General features: G+C 42.7%; 1 protein-coding gene and 1 long non-coding RNA gene across 2 annotated transcripts in view; both read right to left on the bottom strand.

Moving 5' to 3' along the window:
- Window positions 1-518: 518 nt before the first annotated feature.
- On the bottom strand, window positions 519-1,091 carry LOC311122379. Its single transcript, XR_014612424.1, has 3 exons — window positions 998-1,091; window positions 736-817; window positions 519-590 (listed from the first exon to the last, which is right to left on the bottom strand). It is a non-coding gene; the product is annotated as an uncharacterized lncRNA (long non-coding RNA).
- Window positions 1,092-1,098: 7 nt separating this feature from the next.
- LOC311122378 (dedicator of cytokinesis protein 2-like) overlaps window positions 1,099-15,535 on the bottom strand; it is a gene marked incomplete at its 3' end in the record, with an annotated part of 33,991 nt that continues 19,554 nt past the window's right edge. The window contains exons 3-14 of the mRNA XM_084196744.1: window positions 10,308-10,386; window positions 9,809-9,909; window positions 9,602-9,660; window positions 9,307-9,455; window positions 9,098-9,183; window positions 8,771-8,927; window positions 7,276-7,316; window positions 4,025-4,115; window positions 3,396-3,506; window positions 3,067-3,156; window positions 1,389-1,493; window positions 1,099-1,137 (exon numbers count right to left, since the gene is read on the bottom strand). Of these exons, the coding sequence (XP_084052870.1) occupies window positions 1,099-1,137; window positions 1,389-1,493; window positions 3,067-3,156; window positions 3,396-3,506; window positions 4,025-4,115; window positions 7,276-7,316; window positions 8,771-8,927; window positions 9,098-9,183; window positions 9,307-9,455; window positions 9,602-9,660; window positions 9,809-9,909; window positions 10,308-10,386 (1,108 nt within the window). The remainder of the gene's footprint in view (window positions 1,138-1,388; window positions 1,494-3,066; window positions 3,157-3,395; window positions 3,507-4,024; window positions 4,116-7,275; window positions 7,317-8,770; window positions 8,928-9,097; window positions 9,184-9,306; window positions 9,456-9,601; window positions 9,661-9,808; window positions 9,910-10,307; window positions 10,387-15,535) is intronic.

Raw genomic sequence — 15,535 nt, 5'->3', positions numbered from 1 at the left:
ATAGAAAAATCTGTGGAGGGAGCTGAAGGTTCGAGTTGCCAAACGTCACCCTCGAAACGTTAATGACTTGGAGAAGATCTGCAAAGAGGAGTGTGAACAAAATCCCTCCTGAAATGTGTGCAAACTGGTAGCCAACTTCAAGAAACGTCTGACCTCTGTGATTGCCAACAAGGTTTTGCCACCAAGTACTTAGTCATGTTTTGCAGAGGGGTCAAATACTTATTTCCCTCATTAAAATGCAAACAATTTATAACATTTTTGACATGCGTTTTTCAGGATTTTTTGGTTGTTATTCTGTCTCTCACTGTTCAAATAAACCTACCATTAAAATTATGGACTGATCATGTCTTTGTCAGTGGGCAAACGTACAAAATCAGCAGGGGATCAAATACTTTTTTCCCTCACTGTAGATACAAAAAGAAAATGTCCTGGTGTGATCGTGTATTGGACCTGTCATATGTTACATTCATTATTCAGTACAGTTAGGGATCCGGTCAGACACTTACTACAAACTCATGCTGGGATCCACTGGGCCTCTCCTCACTGGTCTGGAGTACTGGAAACGCTGCACGTAGTTGGACTTGTAGAAGCTACAACACACACACACACACACACACACACACACACACACACACACACACACACATACAATAAAGACAGAGGGGGACAGAAAGAGAGTTTTAAAACAGTGATCTTTGTTAGATAGAGATAGAGGTCGAGGGCAGAGGGACTGACTTGATGATCTGGTCAGGGACAGGTTTGCTCTTCAAGCGAGATGGGATCTCCAGGACAGGCTGGACAGTGAAACACTGGATGTCTGAGACAACCGGTCAGGAAGGCAACATCACTACAACACAATCATAGATGAGTGAATGTCTTCGTGTTCACGTGTGTGACTATAAAACCATGGTGGTCCATGTGACTCAGGACAATGTTAGCCACTGACTAAAGACTGAGTGTGTGTGTGTGTACATTGTGTGTGTGTACATAAGGATACACTGCAAAGGGGAGAGTCTGACGTCATCTCCAGGCATGGTGGTGATATTGAGACGGACAGCGCTGGGGAACTGACTCATCAACTCGTTCTGGAAGTCTTCTCTACGCTCGTACTCCTTCCCCGGTGGATAAACACTTGTTCTGAGGTTATAACAGTTATACACAGTCACAAGGGGGTTATGAACAGTCATAACCACTACATAAGACTGCATTCTTTTAATACGATTTTGATATTGCTTCCTCTTGTGGACTGACAAACTGTTGTTTATTTCATAAGGGTAATAAACCATTATTGACCAGCCCAAAATCATGTTGATACAAGCTCTTTCACATTTCATGTGGAGCTAAAATTAGACATTGTGAATACAAGTTATGCAGATGCTTAGACATACCCTGAGGAAGGGAGGGTAACCCTGTCCATAGTAGCCCACAGCAAAGTAGTCTGGCTTGGGCCTCAGGATCGTCATAATGTTCTCATAGAACTTAGCCTGCTGCTTCTACAGAGAGAGAGAGAGAGAGAGAGAGAGAGAGAGAGAGAGAGAGAGAGAGAGAGAGAGAGAGAGAGAGAGAGAGAGAGAGAGAGAGAGAGAGAGAGAGAGAGAGAGAGAGAGAGAGAGAGAGAGAGAGAGAGAGAGAGAGAGAGAGAGAGAGAGAGAGAGAATTGGATAGAGAGGCAGAGGAGGGGGAGAGAAGAAAGGTAGGGAGAGAGAGAGGATGTTGGGGGAGATAGAGGTAGTAGGGGTGGGAGAGATAGAGGGGGGAGAGAGGGTTAGGGGGTAGGGTGGGAGAAAGAAAACGGGAGAGGGGAAGAGAGAAAGACAGAGAGTGTGTAGGAGAGACAGACAGAGAGTGTGTAGGAGAGACAGACAGAGAGTGTAGGAGAGACAGAGAGTGTGTAGGAGAGACAGACAGAGAGTGTGTAGGAGAGACAGACAGAGAGTGTGTAGGAGAGACAGGCAGAAAGTGTGTAGGAGAGACAGACAGAGAGTGTAGGAGAGACAGACAGAGAGTGTGTAGGAGAGACAGACAGAGAGTGTGTAGGAGAGACAGACAGAGAGTGTGTAGGAGAGACAGACCGAGAGTGTAGGAGAGACAGACAGAGAGTGTGTAGGAGAGACAGACAGAGAGTGTGTAGGAGAGACAGTCAGATAGTGTGTAGGAGAGACAGACAGAGAGTGTGTAGGAGAGACAGACAGAGAGTGTGTAGGAGAGACAGACAGAGAGTGTGTAGGAGAGACAGACAGAGAGAGAGTGTGTAGGAGAGACAGACAGAGAGTGTGTAGGAGAGACAGACAGAGAGTGTGTAGGAGAGACAGACAGAGTGTGTAGGAGAGACAGACAGAGAGTGTGTAGGAGAGACAGACAGAGAGTGTGTAGGAGAGACAGACAGAGTGTGTAGGAGAGACAGACAGAGAGTGGGTAGGAGAGACAGACAGAGAGTGTGTAGGAGAGACAGTCAGATAGTGTGTAGGAGAGACAGACAGAGAGTGTGTAGGAGAGACAGACAGAGAGTGTGTAGGAGAGACAGACAGAGTGTGTAGGAGAGACAGACAGAGAGTGTGTAGGAGAGACAGACAGTGAGTGTGTAGGAGAGATATGATAAAGCTACAGCTATAGCGAGACAAATGACACACTCAGCAAAGTCTTGTTTTTCAACAGTGAAATATGGGAGAAAAGATAAAAGGACAAAATCCAAGGGCAGATTTATTGCACAAGGACATAATTCAGAGGAGCAGAGAAGACTGTCTCTCAGGCAACGGAGGGATGGATGGAGAAATACTATAAATGCTATTTTTGTTTGAGTGAGTGAGACTCTTGGGAGGCGAGAGAAAATAAAAATGACAAGAGGAGAAGCGGAGGAGAGGAATGTATCGAACAGCCACTCCAAATGTTATGTACTTTCGGATGAAGGAGAGGAGAAGTCAAGAGAATGCAAGAGGAGTAGAGGAAAGGTTTTGGGGTCCTGTGAAGGGTGTTAGAAATCAAGAAGAAATGCTGATGAAGGCAGCTTGCTGACAAAACATATTCATAAATGGAATAGGACAGAACACTGTGTGGTGTGTGTCTTACCAGGCTCTGGCTGAGCAGCTCGTAGTCAAACACTTCCATCTCATACTGGTCAGCCAGCTCCTTACACAGAGTGATGGCTTCCTCCCACATCTACACAACACAGAGAGATGAAAGATTACCAATACACCCATGGAGAGAAGAGAGGGTCTACAAAATAACCAACTCCAACACTTCTACAGAGAGCAGAGAGTACATAATATACAAAATCACCAACTCTGCAACATCACATACAGTGAACAGAGAGCGCAGAGAATATGTCCAACTCCAATACATCTATCTATCCAGCAAAGACACTATACACAATCAAGATAGCCGACTCTGCTCCTGACCTTGCCCTTGTCGAAGTATCCGATGGTGTATTCATAGAGGGCCTCCTTCTGCTGTCGCTGGGTCTGACAGCCACGCACCTCAAACTGGGGACTGCCCTGGTCCTCGGACCACTGAGAGGGGTAGGGGAGAGGGAGAGGGAGGAGGGATTTAGGGAGGGATGGAGGGGGTAGAGAACGAGAAAGAGAGGGGGCACAGATTAAACAATCAGAGTGGAAGGACAGGCTATAAACAGGATTGTGAAGGCTATAGGACAGGGGTCCCCAATTACATTCAGCCGCAGGACGATTTTTTCTTGAGTGGATGGTTGGGGGGTCGGAGCATAGTTGAAAATTGACCGCAAGAAGCCCAAACAGATATAGTATTTGACAAAAACAGAATCATTTCAAACCTTGATTACATTTGGATACATTAACATATGCTTCTATGTTAATGCGTGGGAATACTTGGGAACAGAATTCCTAAATTAAAATCACTTTAAGCTGAGTTCCTGGTGATTTACATTCCTTTATGTGCTTTACAGTCCTTTTTTCTTCTTCTCAGAGGGCCAAATAAAATTACAAGTAAATGTCAATGTGTGTGTGTGTGTGTGTGGGTGTATGCACGCGCGTGCGTCCGTGTCGGTGTGTACCTTGAGCAGGCGAGAGTGAAGCAACAGGGTGTATGCAGCCTCTGTGTAGTTTTCCACAGTCATGTGAAGGTCTCTCAGCTTGTAGAGGTATCTATAACACACACACACACACACACAGGTTAATACACATTAAACGGTAATGTATACCATTGTCCACTAGATGTCTCTGTTGCCTAGACAACTCAGTGACTAGTCCTACATTCTGTGATACAGGTAGCCAATCTGTTACGTGATTGTTATGGCTTGACCTGTACATGTCACAGTCTGATGTGAACACTGTGGAACTTAGTGGGCAGAACACATGGAACTTTAATGTGCCCTCAGGGACAAAAAACATCAGTCTGCCCTCACTATGCAGCTGGCCTCAACCCTAGGTCTCCCTTTTACCTCTCTTTCTAGTTCTATTTATCTTCCTTTTTTATCAGTCTGCCCTTGACTTTCTCTCAATCTCTCCCATCTCCCCTCCCTCTACCTCCATCCTTCTTTCAGTTCCACACTCTTTCTAGTTCTATTTATCTTCCTTTTTTATCAGTCTGCCCTTCACTTTCTCTCAATCTCTCCCATCTCCCCTCCCTCTACCTCCATCCGTCTTTCAGTTCCACACTCTTTCTAGTTCTATTTATCTTCCTTTTTTAGTCTCTCTGTGTTCTCTCTCTCTCCTCTCTTTTCCTCTTATTTATCTGTCTCTCTCTGTGTCTCTCTCTGTGTCTCTCTCTGTGTCTCTCTCTGTGTCTCTCTCTGTGTCTCTCTCTGTGTCTCGCTCTGTGTCTCTTTCTGTGTCTCTCTATGTCGCCCTTTGTATCTCTCTCTTTCTCCCACTTTCTCTCTGTTCTCTCCCTCTCTGTTATCTCTCACTGTTAGCTCTCTCTTTCTGTTAGCTCTCTCTTTCTGTTCTCTCTCTCTCTCTCTCTCTCTCTCTCTCTCTCTCTTAATTCTAACCCACCCTGTCACTCATTCTCAGCAGATACATCGGTAACTTTTTCAGATTCTGTCAAATGTGGGATTTTAAGGGTTTTTAACATTCTAGGTTTCCAACAGAGAAAAGCAGTGTATCTTTCATTAGCCTAACTTCAATTTCTCCCTACTTCTGCATTTGGAAAGTATTCAGACCCCTTGACTCTTTCCACAATTTGTTACGTTACAGCCTTATTCTGAAATGGATTCAATTATCCCCCCCCCCCCTCATCAATCTACACACAATACCCCATAATGACAAAGCAAAAACAGGTTTTTTGAAATTGTTGCAAATTTATAAAACACAAAAAATGGAAATAACACATTTACATAACTATTCAGACCCTTTACTCAGTACTTTGTTGAAGCACCTTTGGCAGTGATTACAGCCTCAAGTCTTCTTGGGTATGACACTACAAGCTTGGCACACCTGTATTTGGGGAGTTTCTCCCATTCTTCTCTGCAGATCCTCTCAAGCTCTGTCAGGTTGGATGGGGAGCGTCGCTGCACAGCTATTTTCAGGTCTCAAGTCCGGGCTCTGGCTGGGCAACTCAAGGAAATTCAGAGACTTGTCCCGAAGCCACTCCTGCGTTGTCTTGGCTCATGCATTGTGTGTGCTTAGGGTCGTTGTCCTGTTGGAAGGTAAACCTTTTCCCCAGTCTGAGGTGCTGAGCGCCCTGGCGCAGGTTTTCATCTTGGATCTCTCTGTACTTTGCTCCGTTCAGCTTTCCCTTGATCCTGACTAGTCTCCCAGTCCTTGCCACTGAAAAACATCCCCACAGCATGATGCCGCCACCACCATGGTTCACCGTAGGAATGGTGCCAGGTAACATGCAGACGTGACGCTTGTCATTCAGGCCAAAGAGTTCAATCGTGGTTTCATCAGACCAGAGAATCTTGTTTCTCATGGTCTGAGAGTCTTTAGGTGCCTTTTGGCAAACTCCAAGCGGGCTGTCATGTGCCTTTTACTGAGGAGTGGCTTCCATCTGGCCACTCTACCATAAAGGCCTGATTGGTGGAGTGCTGCAGAGATGGTTGTCCTTCTGGAAGGTTCTCCCATGTCCTCAGTGGAACTCTGGAGCTCTGTCAGAGTGACCATCAGGTTCTTGGTCACCTCCCTGACCAAGGACCTTCTCCCCCGATTGCTCAGTTTGGCCGCGCGGCCAGCTCTAGGAAAAGTCTTGGTGGTTCCAAACTTCTTTAATTTAAGAATGATGGAGGCAACTGTGTTCTTGGGGACCTTTAACGCTGCAGAAATGTTTCGGTACCCTTCCCCAGATCTGTGCCTCGACCCAATCCTGTTTTGGAGCTCTACGGACAATTCCTTCGACCTTATGGCTTGTTTTTTGCTCTGATGTGCACTGTCAACTGTGGGACCTTTTATAGACAGATGTGTGCATTTCCAAATCATGTCCAATCAATTGAATTTACCACAGATGGACTCAATGGAAACAGGATCCACCTGAGCTCAATTTCGAGTCTCATAGCAAAGGGTCTGAATACTTATGCAAATAAGGTTTGTATTAGTTATTTTTTTATTCATTTGTAAAAATGTATAAAAACCTGTTTTCGCTTTGTCATTATGGGGTATTGTGTGTAGATTGATGAGGAACATTTTTTATTTAATCAATTTTAGAATAAGGCTGTAACGTAACAACATTTTTATAAAGGGAAGGGGTCGGAATACTTTCCGAATGCACTGTACATTTCTCCTTTTGGATTACGCCTTCGTCTTTATCATCTCCTCTTCTAGTTTTTTGATTAACCTCTCTCCTCTCATTTTCTGTCTCTCTCTGCCCTTCACTTTCTCTCAATCTCTCCCATCTTCCCTCCCTCTACCTCCATCCCTCTTTCAGTTCCACACCTCTCTCTCTCTCTCTCTCTCTCTCTCTCTCTATCTCTCTCTCTCTCTCTCTCTCTCCCTCACTCTCCCTCTCTCTCTCCATCCCTGTCTCTCTCTCCTAAAATAAGTGCACATGTTGCTGTGAGTGGAGGGCCTGATCCTCTGGATTTTGACATTAATTCAGCAGGATTGAGATAATCCCTTGTCAGATTATACACACACATACATACATACACACACACACACCACACACACACACACACAACGTCACATTCTCTCCCAGCGCATGTAGCCTACCCAGTCCCACACCACGGATAGTCATACATATACAGAAACACTCTACACTCAAACTCTCTAGTTAAATAAATATGAAAGTAGAGTGGTTGTGTAAGTAGAGTTATGAAACATATTTACAATTGAAATAATAATATGTTATTGTTGCATAAAGTGTCACCTGATGTACATCCCTTCACGGTTGATGTCCTTGTAGAAATTCTGCAAAACAACGGAGAGGAGTGTGATACTTTGCTTGTTAGTGTGGATGTGTGTTGGGGGGATATGTGTGTGGGGATAAACAGAGAGGGTGTGTGTGTCTCATCACCAGCACACACGCACACACACACATACACACACACACACCACGTTTCTTCTCTAGTGCTCACTTACTGAGAAAAACACTCAAGGCAGAACACACACATCTCCAACATACGTCACCCTCTTAAACACTCCAATAATATCCACATCCGACTGATGTTTAAAGACCTATTAAAACTATCAAACTCTGCAGAAAGATCATGAATCATTTAGAGTCAGTAACATAAGCTGATGATGTGTGCAGCTAGCATGCATGTCTGAGTGATCCAGATGTAGCCCTGGGAGCTGTGTGTTAGCTAAAGCATGATAATGTCAGTTAGCCTGAGGTACGGATGATTAACTTGCACATTGCATAGCATGCTAATGTCAGTTAGCTTGAGGTAAGGACGATTAGCTTGCATGTTGCATAGCATGCTAATGTCAGTTAGCTTGAGGTGAGGATGATTAGCTTGCATATTGCGTAGTATGCTAATGTCAGTTAGCCTGAGGTAAGGAGGATTAGCTTGCATATTGCATAGCTTGCTAATGTCAGTTAGCCTGAGGTAAGGATGATTAGCTTGTGTATAGCATAGCATACTAATGTCAGTAAGCCTGAGGTAAGGATGATTAGCTTGCGTATAGCATAGCATGCTAATGTCAGTAAGCCTGAGGTAAGGATGAATAGCTTGCATATAGCATAGCATGCTAACGTTAGTTAGCCTGAGGTAAGGATATTTAGCTTCAAAAACAGCATGTCATGAAAAGGAATGGCTAATGCATAGCCATAGGGGTGCTGAATAGGCCTAACTGTGCTTTGCAGCTGTGTTATTGACAGACAGACAGCCCCGTGTGACTGCCATAGTGTCACAGTATAATACAGTAACACAACAACGACAGGCTGGTAATGCCTCTGAGACTCATCTTATCTTTTATTGATCTGGGATATTCTATCTAGTCTAACTGACTGTCAGCCTCAGATACTGTTATTGAATGTTCTAGAATATGAAGGTTCAATTTATTAATATTTTCAGAATGTATTAGAAGGTGGATATAATTAAATGGATGTTATATAGTGGCTGGTGATGCCATGGTAACGGCTATATGGTGGGCACAGTTGATTGGCATGGAATGATTGTCAGATGATATATAGATAAACAGATTGGTTTAATGTTTGGGAGAAGGGTGTGGTTTTGTGTTGAAAGTGACACTGCAACTCAAGGTTGATTTGCGTGAGGTGGGTCAGGCTGATGACAACACATGAAACATAAAGGTGTGTGTATAGCAGTTGACGCAACAATGTGCTAATAGTTGAAAAACCAGATTAAAGATATAGCATTCTGCCCAATGTGGATCTTCCTGTAGTGGGCGAGGCTTACCAGGAGATTGACAGTGCAGCTCATGCGATTGTTGAGGCTGTCGTCGCTCATCACCGTGCGGTAGTCAAGGAGACGCACAAGGAGTCCCTTCACCAAGTCAACAAAGTGCTCCACCTCTGGCCTTAACAAGGGATGCTCCACAGCACATTCCAACAGACTGACAAACACAAACGCGCACGCATGCACATGCACACACACACACACACACACACACACACACACACACACACACACACACGTAAGCCAGTAAGCATTAGTGGTTGATTGAGCGGTAGATTACAGATATTGTCTGTGATATCGATATTGATATTGATTAAAGGCACCCACATGGTTTCCAGTAGCTCCATATATCTCTCATCTCCTCCTCCCCCCTCCACCTCATGATCCAGCTTCAGAATGATCTCATTCTCAAACTACAGACAGACAGAGGGAGAGAAGCGATAGAGAACGGCTAAGTCTCTCGGAAGCTGTAAACGTCTGTATGTGTGTGCATGCACGTGTGTGTGTGTGGTAGTGTGTGTGTGCCACTCTCACACCTTGTGGAAGTGCGCGGAGAGTGTGTGTTCACACTGCATCATGTCGAAGAAGATGGGGATGGTGGCTCGTCTCAGCTCTTCCTCAGGAATCAGAGTCATCTCCAGGATAGGACCCACCATCCCAGGGATAAAACAGATCTTATTTCCACCTACACACACAAACACACAGACACACACGCAAGCACACACGCACACACACACACACACACACACACACAAACACAGTAAGAGTCTAAGAGTCTATAACACACACACACACACATACATACATTCGGACGCAAACACACACACTTACCCAATTTGTACCACATGTCCCGTATGTCGAAACCAATGAGTCTCCTCATGTCTCCATACCTGAAGATAAAAAGAAATCAGATTTGTTTTAGTACAGGAGCAAATACAACAACCAATAACAAGTCTGGATTTATTATAGAAATACTATGGCATAACTCATTGATATTGGCAGAAGAGAAAAACAAATGAATAGTTTAATTTAATTCACTTTGCCAGGATCTTGTTCCTCTTGATTGGAGAGAAGTGCTGCAGTTGCAATGACTCTTGGGTAATGAATGCAACAGCCAAATGGAAGTAATTATTCCACAACTACAGAACGAGAGAGAGAGAGAGAGAGAGAGAGAGAGAGAGAGAGAGAGAGAGAGAGAGAGAGAGAGAGAGAGAGAGAGAGAGAGAGAGAGAGAGAGGAGAGGTATCAAAATAATGAGAATGTGACAGGAAGAATGAGTTTATGATAGAGGGGGAGTGTGTGTGTGAGAGAGAGAGAGAGAGAGAGAGAGAGAGAGAGAGAGAGAGAGAGAGAGAGAGAGAGAGAGAGAGAGAGACAGAGAGAGACAGAGAGAGACAGAAAGAGGGGAAGAGAGAGCGGGATGGAGGGAGAGAGAGAGAGCGAGTGTGGAGTGTTTACGTTCATCATTTTCACACGCACACGCATACACACACACACACACACGCACGCACACACACACACACAAACACACACTGACCTGCACTTCAAAGTCATTGTTGTTGAGGAACTTGAGGTTCATGGTGTCAGCATAGGTGTTGATGGCTCTGAGGAAGACCCTGACAGAGACATAGGATACAGTTTATTAGATGACATTATATCTATCTCTACCTACAGTTGAAGTCGGAAGTTTACATACACTTAGGTTGGAGTCATTAAAACTCATTTTTCAACCACTCCACAATTTCTTGTTAACAAACTATAGTTTTGGCAAGTCGGTTAGGACATCTACTTTGTGCATGACACAAGTAATTTTTTCGACAATTGTTTACAGTCAGATTATTTCACTTATAATTCACTGTATCACAATTCAAGTGGGTCAGAAGTTTACATACACTAAGTTGACTGTGCCTTTAAACTGCTTGGAAAATTCCAGAAAATGATGTCATGGCTTTAGAAGGTTCTGATAGGCTAATTGACATCATTTGAATCAATTGGAGGTGTACCTGTAGATGTATTTCAAGGAATACCTTCAAACTCAGTGCCTCTTTGCTTGACATCATGGGAAAATCAAAAGAAATCAGCCAAGACCTCAGAAGAAAACTTGTAGACCTCCACAAGTCTGGTTCATCCTTGGGAGCAATTTCTAAATGCCTGAAGGTACCACGTTCATCTGTACAAACAATAGTACACAAGTATAAACACCATGGGACCACGCAGCCTCCATACCGCTCAGGAAGGAGACGCGTTCTGTCTCCTAGAGATGAATGTACTTTGGTGCGAAAAGTGCAAATCAATCCCAGAACAACAGCAAAAGACCTTGTGAAGATGCTGGAGGAAACATGTACAAAAGTATCTATATCCACAGTAAAACAAGTCCTATATCGACATAACCTGAAAGGCCGCTCAGCAAGGAAGAAGCCACTGCTCCAAAACCGCCATAAAAAAGCCAGACTACGGTTTGCAACTGCACATGGGGACAAAGATCTTGCTGCAGGACGGACTGGTGCACTTCACAAAATAGATGGCATCATGAGGAAGGAAAATTATGTGGATATATTGAAGCAACATCTCAAGACATCAGTCAGGAAGTTAAAGCTTGGTCGCATATGGGTCTTCCAAATGGACAATGACCCCAAGCATAATTCCAAAGTTTTGGCAAAAGGGCTTAAGGACAACAAAGTCAAGGTATTGGAGTGGCCATCACAAAGCCCTGACCTCAAACCTGTAGAACATTTGTGGGCAGAACTGAAAAAGCATGTGCGAGCAAGGAGGCCTACAAACCTGACACAGTTACACCAGCTCTGTCAGGAGGAATGGGCCAAAATTCACCCAACTTATTTTGGGAAGATTGTGGAAGGCTACACGAAACGTTTGACCCAAGTTAAACAATTTAAAAGCAATGCTACCAAATACTAATTGAGTGTATGTAAACTTCTGACCCACTGGGAATGTGATGAAAAAAATAAAAGCTGAAATAAATCATTCTCTCTACTATTATTCTGACATTTCATATTCTTAAAATAAAGTGGTGATCCTAACTGACATAAAACAGGGAATTTGTACTAGGATTAAATGTCAGGAATTTTGGAAAATCTGAGTTTAAATGTATTTAGCTAAGGTGTATGTAAACATACGACTTCAACTGTATATACTGTATCAATACTGACATCGACATGATATGATATCAATAATAAATGTTTTTCATTTTTCATTTTATTTTTAAAAGGGGGAGATCAGCTTTAATATTGCAGATAGATTGTAACATCCATCAATGTAATTGTCTGCATCACTTTCAATCCCCATATGTTTTTTTCCCACAAATATATATATATATATATATATATATATATATATATATATATATATATATATATATATATACATACAGTGGGGAGAACAAGTATTTGATACACTGCCGATTTTGCAGGTTTTCCTACTTACAAAGCATGTAGAGGTCTGTAATTTTTTATCATAGGTACACTTCAACTGTGAGAGACGGAATCTAAAACAAAAATCCAAAAAATCACATTGTATGATTTTTAAGTAATTAATTTGCATTTTATTGCATGACATAAGTATTTGATACATCAGAAAAGCAGAACTTTATATTTGGTACAGAAACCGTTGTTTGCAATTACAGAGATCATACGTTTCCTGTAGGTCTTGACCAGGTTTGCACACACTGCAGCAGGGATTTTGGCCCACTCCTCCATATAGACCTTCTCCAGATCCTTCAGGTTTCGGGGCTGTCGCTGGGCAATACAGACTTTCAGCTCCCTCCAAAGATGTTCCATTGGGTTCAGGTCTGGAGACTGGCTAGGCCACTCCAGGACCTTGAGATGCTTCTTACGGAGCCACTCCTTAGTTGCCCTGGCTGTGTGTTTCGGGTCGTTGTCATGCTGGAAGACCCAGCCATGACCTATCGTCAATGCTCTTACTGAGGGAAGGAGGTTGTTGGCCAAGATCTCGCGATACATGGCCCCATCCATCCTTCCCTCAATACGGTGGAGTCGTCCTGTCCCCTTTGCAGAAAAGCATCCCCAAAGAATGATGTTTCCACCTCCATGCTTCATGGTTGGGATGGTGTTCTTGGGGTTGTACTCATCCTTCTTCTTCCTCCAAACACGGCGAGTGGAGTTTAGATCAAAAAGCTCTATTTTTGTCTCGTCAGACCACATGACCTTCTCCCATTCCTCCTCTGGATCATCCAGATGGTCATTGGCAAACTTCAGACGGGCCTGGACATGCGCTGGCTTGAGCAGGGGGACCTTGTGTGCGCTGCAGGATTTTAATCCATGACGGCGTAGTGTGTTACTAATGGTTTTCTTCGAGACTGTGGTCCCAGCTCTCTTCAGGTCATTGAATAGGTCCTGCCGTGTAGTTCTGGGCTGATCCCTCACCTTCCTCATGATCATTGATGCCCCACGAGGTGAGTTCATGCATGGAGCCCCAGACCGGGGGTGATTGACTGTCATCTTGAACTTCTTCCATTTTCTAATAATTGCGCCAACAGTTGTTGCCTTCTCACCAAGCTGCTTGCCTATTGTCCTGTAGCCCATCCCAGCCTTGTGCAGGTCTAAAATTGTATCCCTGATGTCCTTACACAGCTCTCTGGTCTTAGCCATTGTGAAGAGGTTGGAGTCTGTTTGATTGAGTGTATGGACAGGTGTCTTTTCTACAGGTAACGAGTTCAAACAGGTGCAGTTAATACAGGTAATGAGTGGAGAACAGGAGGGCTTCTTAAAGAAAAACTAACTGGTCTGTGAGAGCCGGAATTCTTACTGGTTGTTAGGTGATCAAATACTTATGTCATGTAATAAAATGCAAATTAATTACTTAAAAATCATACAATGTGATTTTCTGGATTTTTGTTTTAAATTCCGTCTCTCACAGTTGAAGTGTACCTATGATAAAAATTAGAGACCTCTACATGCTTTGTAAGTAGGAAAACCTGCAAAATCGGCAGTGTATCAAATACTTGTTCTCCCCACTGTATATATACACTACCGGTCAAAAGTTTTAGAACTCCTACTCATTCAATGGTTTTTCTTTATTTTTTACTATTTTCTACATTGTAGAATAATAGTGAAGACATCAAAACTATGAAATTACACATATGGAATCATGTAGTAACCAAAAAAGTGTTAAACAAATCAAAATATATTTTATATTTAATATTCTTCAAATAGCCACCCTTTGCCTTGATGACAGCTTTGCACTCTTTTCAGATCACCCAGTTGTGCTATCTGCAGGGTTAGCTCCAGGTAAATATTGCAATCCTTCAGCCATTCCTGGACCTGTGACCAAAAACAAGCTACAAATGGACAGTACCAAAACAAATGATCTAATGATTCTGTCTCTTCGCAGCAAAATCTGCAGAGCTGGGAAGATTGTATCCCCCATATAAATAACATTCTATTGGTAGCAAGAATTTTATATGATAATTTTAATTGAAAGATTCTAAGTTTTGAATCCGGTGTCATTTTGCTTATCAGTTCATAAACACTATGCCATGGGATCGGTACGTCAAAAATGTCTTCCCAACTATTTTGCAATCTATATGGGACGGCTGTTAATCCTTTGGTCCTTAAATGAAACTGGTATACTTTTTTTTATTTATCACAGTTTTCTTTAAACAATTATGTTTTTTAATGCAAGGCCAACAGACAAGTTCCTTATTTTCTCCCCCTTCCACTTTCGTCTTCCATTTTTGCGGTAAGGCTGCAATTATTTGGTTGTAATTTTGGGTAGAGCAGACATTTTCATATGTTTTTGTTAGCTGCATGTGCGACATAACTCCACCAGTCCTACCGATGATATCATTTACGAAGATTATACCTTTTTTAAACATTTTGTCAAAAAAAATAGGTTTTTTATCAATTAGTATATTTGAGTTTAACCACAATATTTGTTGCATTATTTGTTCTGTCGTTTCTGGAGGATTAAATTGAAATTGCAACTAACTTTCTATGGCTTGTTTTAGAAATAGTGATATTTGGGAGATTATTTCCTTTTCAAATAACTGAAAGTGAGAGGTTGTAATCTGAATAAAGGGAAAAAGGCCATTCTTGAACATTGGGTGAGACAATCTTACTAATTTGCTAGAGAAGCTTTCAGTGATAGGTCTAATGCTTTAATATTTAATAATTTCTGTCCTCCGAATTCATATTCATTATATAAATACAGTGGGGAAAAAAAGTATTTAGTCAGCCACCAATTGTGCAAGTTCTCCCACTTAAAAAGATGAGAGAGGCCTGTAATTTTCATCATATGTACACGTCAACTACGACAGACAAAATGAGAATTTTTTTCTCCAGAAAATCACATTGTAGGATTTTTTATGAATTTATTTGCAAATTATGGTGGAAAATAAGTATTTGGTCAATAACAAAAGTTTCTCAATACTTTGTTATATACCCTTTGTTGGCAATGACACAGGTCAAACGTTTTCTGTAAGTCTTCACAAGGTTTTCACACACTGTTGCTGGTATTTTGGCCCATTCATCCATGCAGATCTCCTCTAGAGCAGTGATGTTTTGGGGCTGTCGCTGGGCAACACGGACTTTCAACTCCCTCCAAAGATTTTCTATGGGGTTGAGATCTGGAGACTGGCTAGGCCACTCCAGGACCTTGAAATGCTTCTTACGAAGCCACTCCTTCGTTGCCCGGGCGGTGTGTTTGGGATCATTGTCATGCTGAAAGACCCAGCCACGTTTCATCTTCAATGCCCTTGCTGATGGAAGGAGGTTTTCACTCAAAATCTCA

The sequence above is a fragment of the Coregonus lavaretus genome (genome assembly GCF_964263955.1).
Source record: "Coregonus lavaretus genome assembly, contig: HAP1_SCAFFOLD_5972, whole genome shotgun sequence".
Classification (NCBI taxonomy): domain Eukaryota; kingdom Metazoa; phylum Chordata; class Actinopteri; order Salmoniformes; family Salmonidae; genus Coregonus; species Coregonus lavaretus.
Note: the sequence above shows the minus strand (reverse complement) of the source record. Positions and strands in the feature narration are given on the sequence as shown.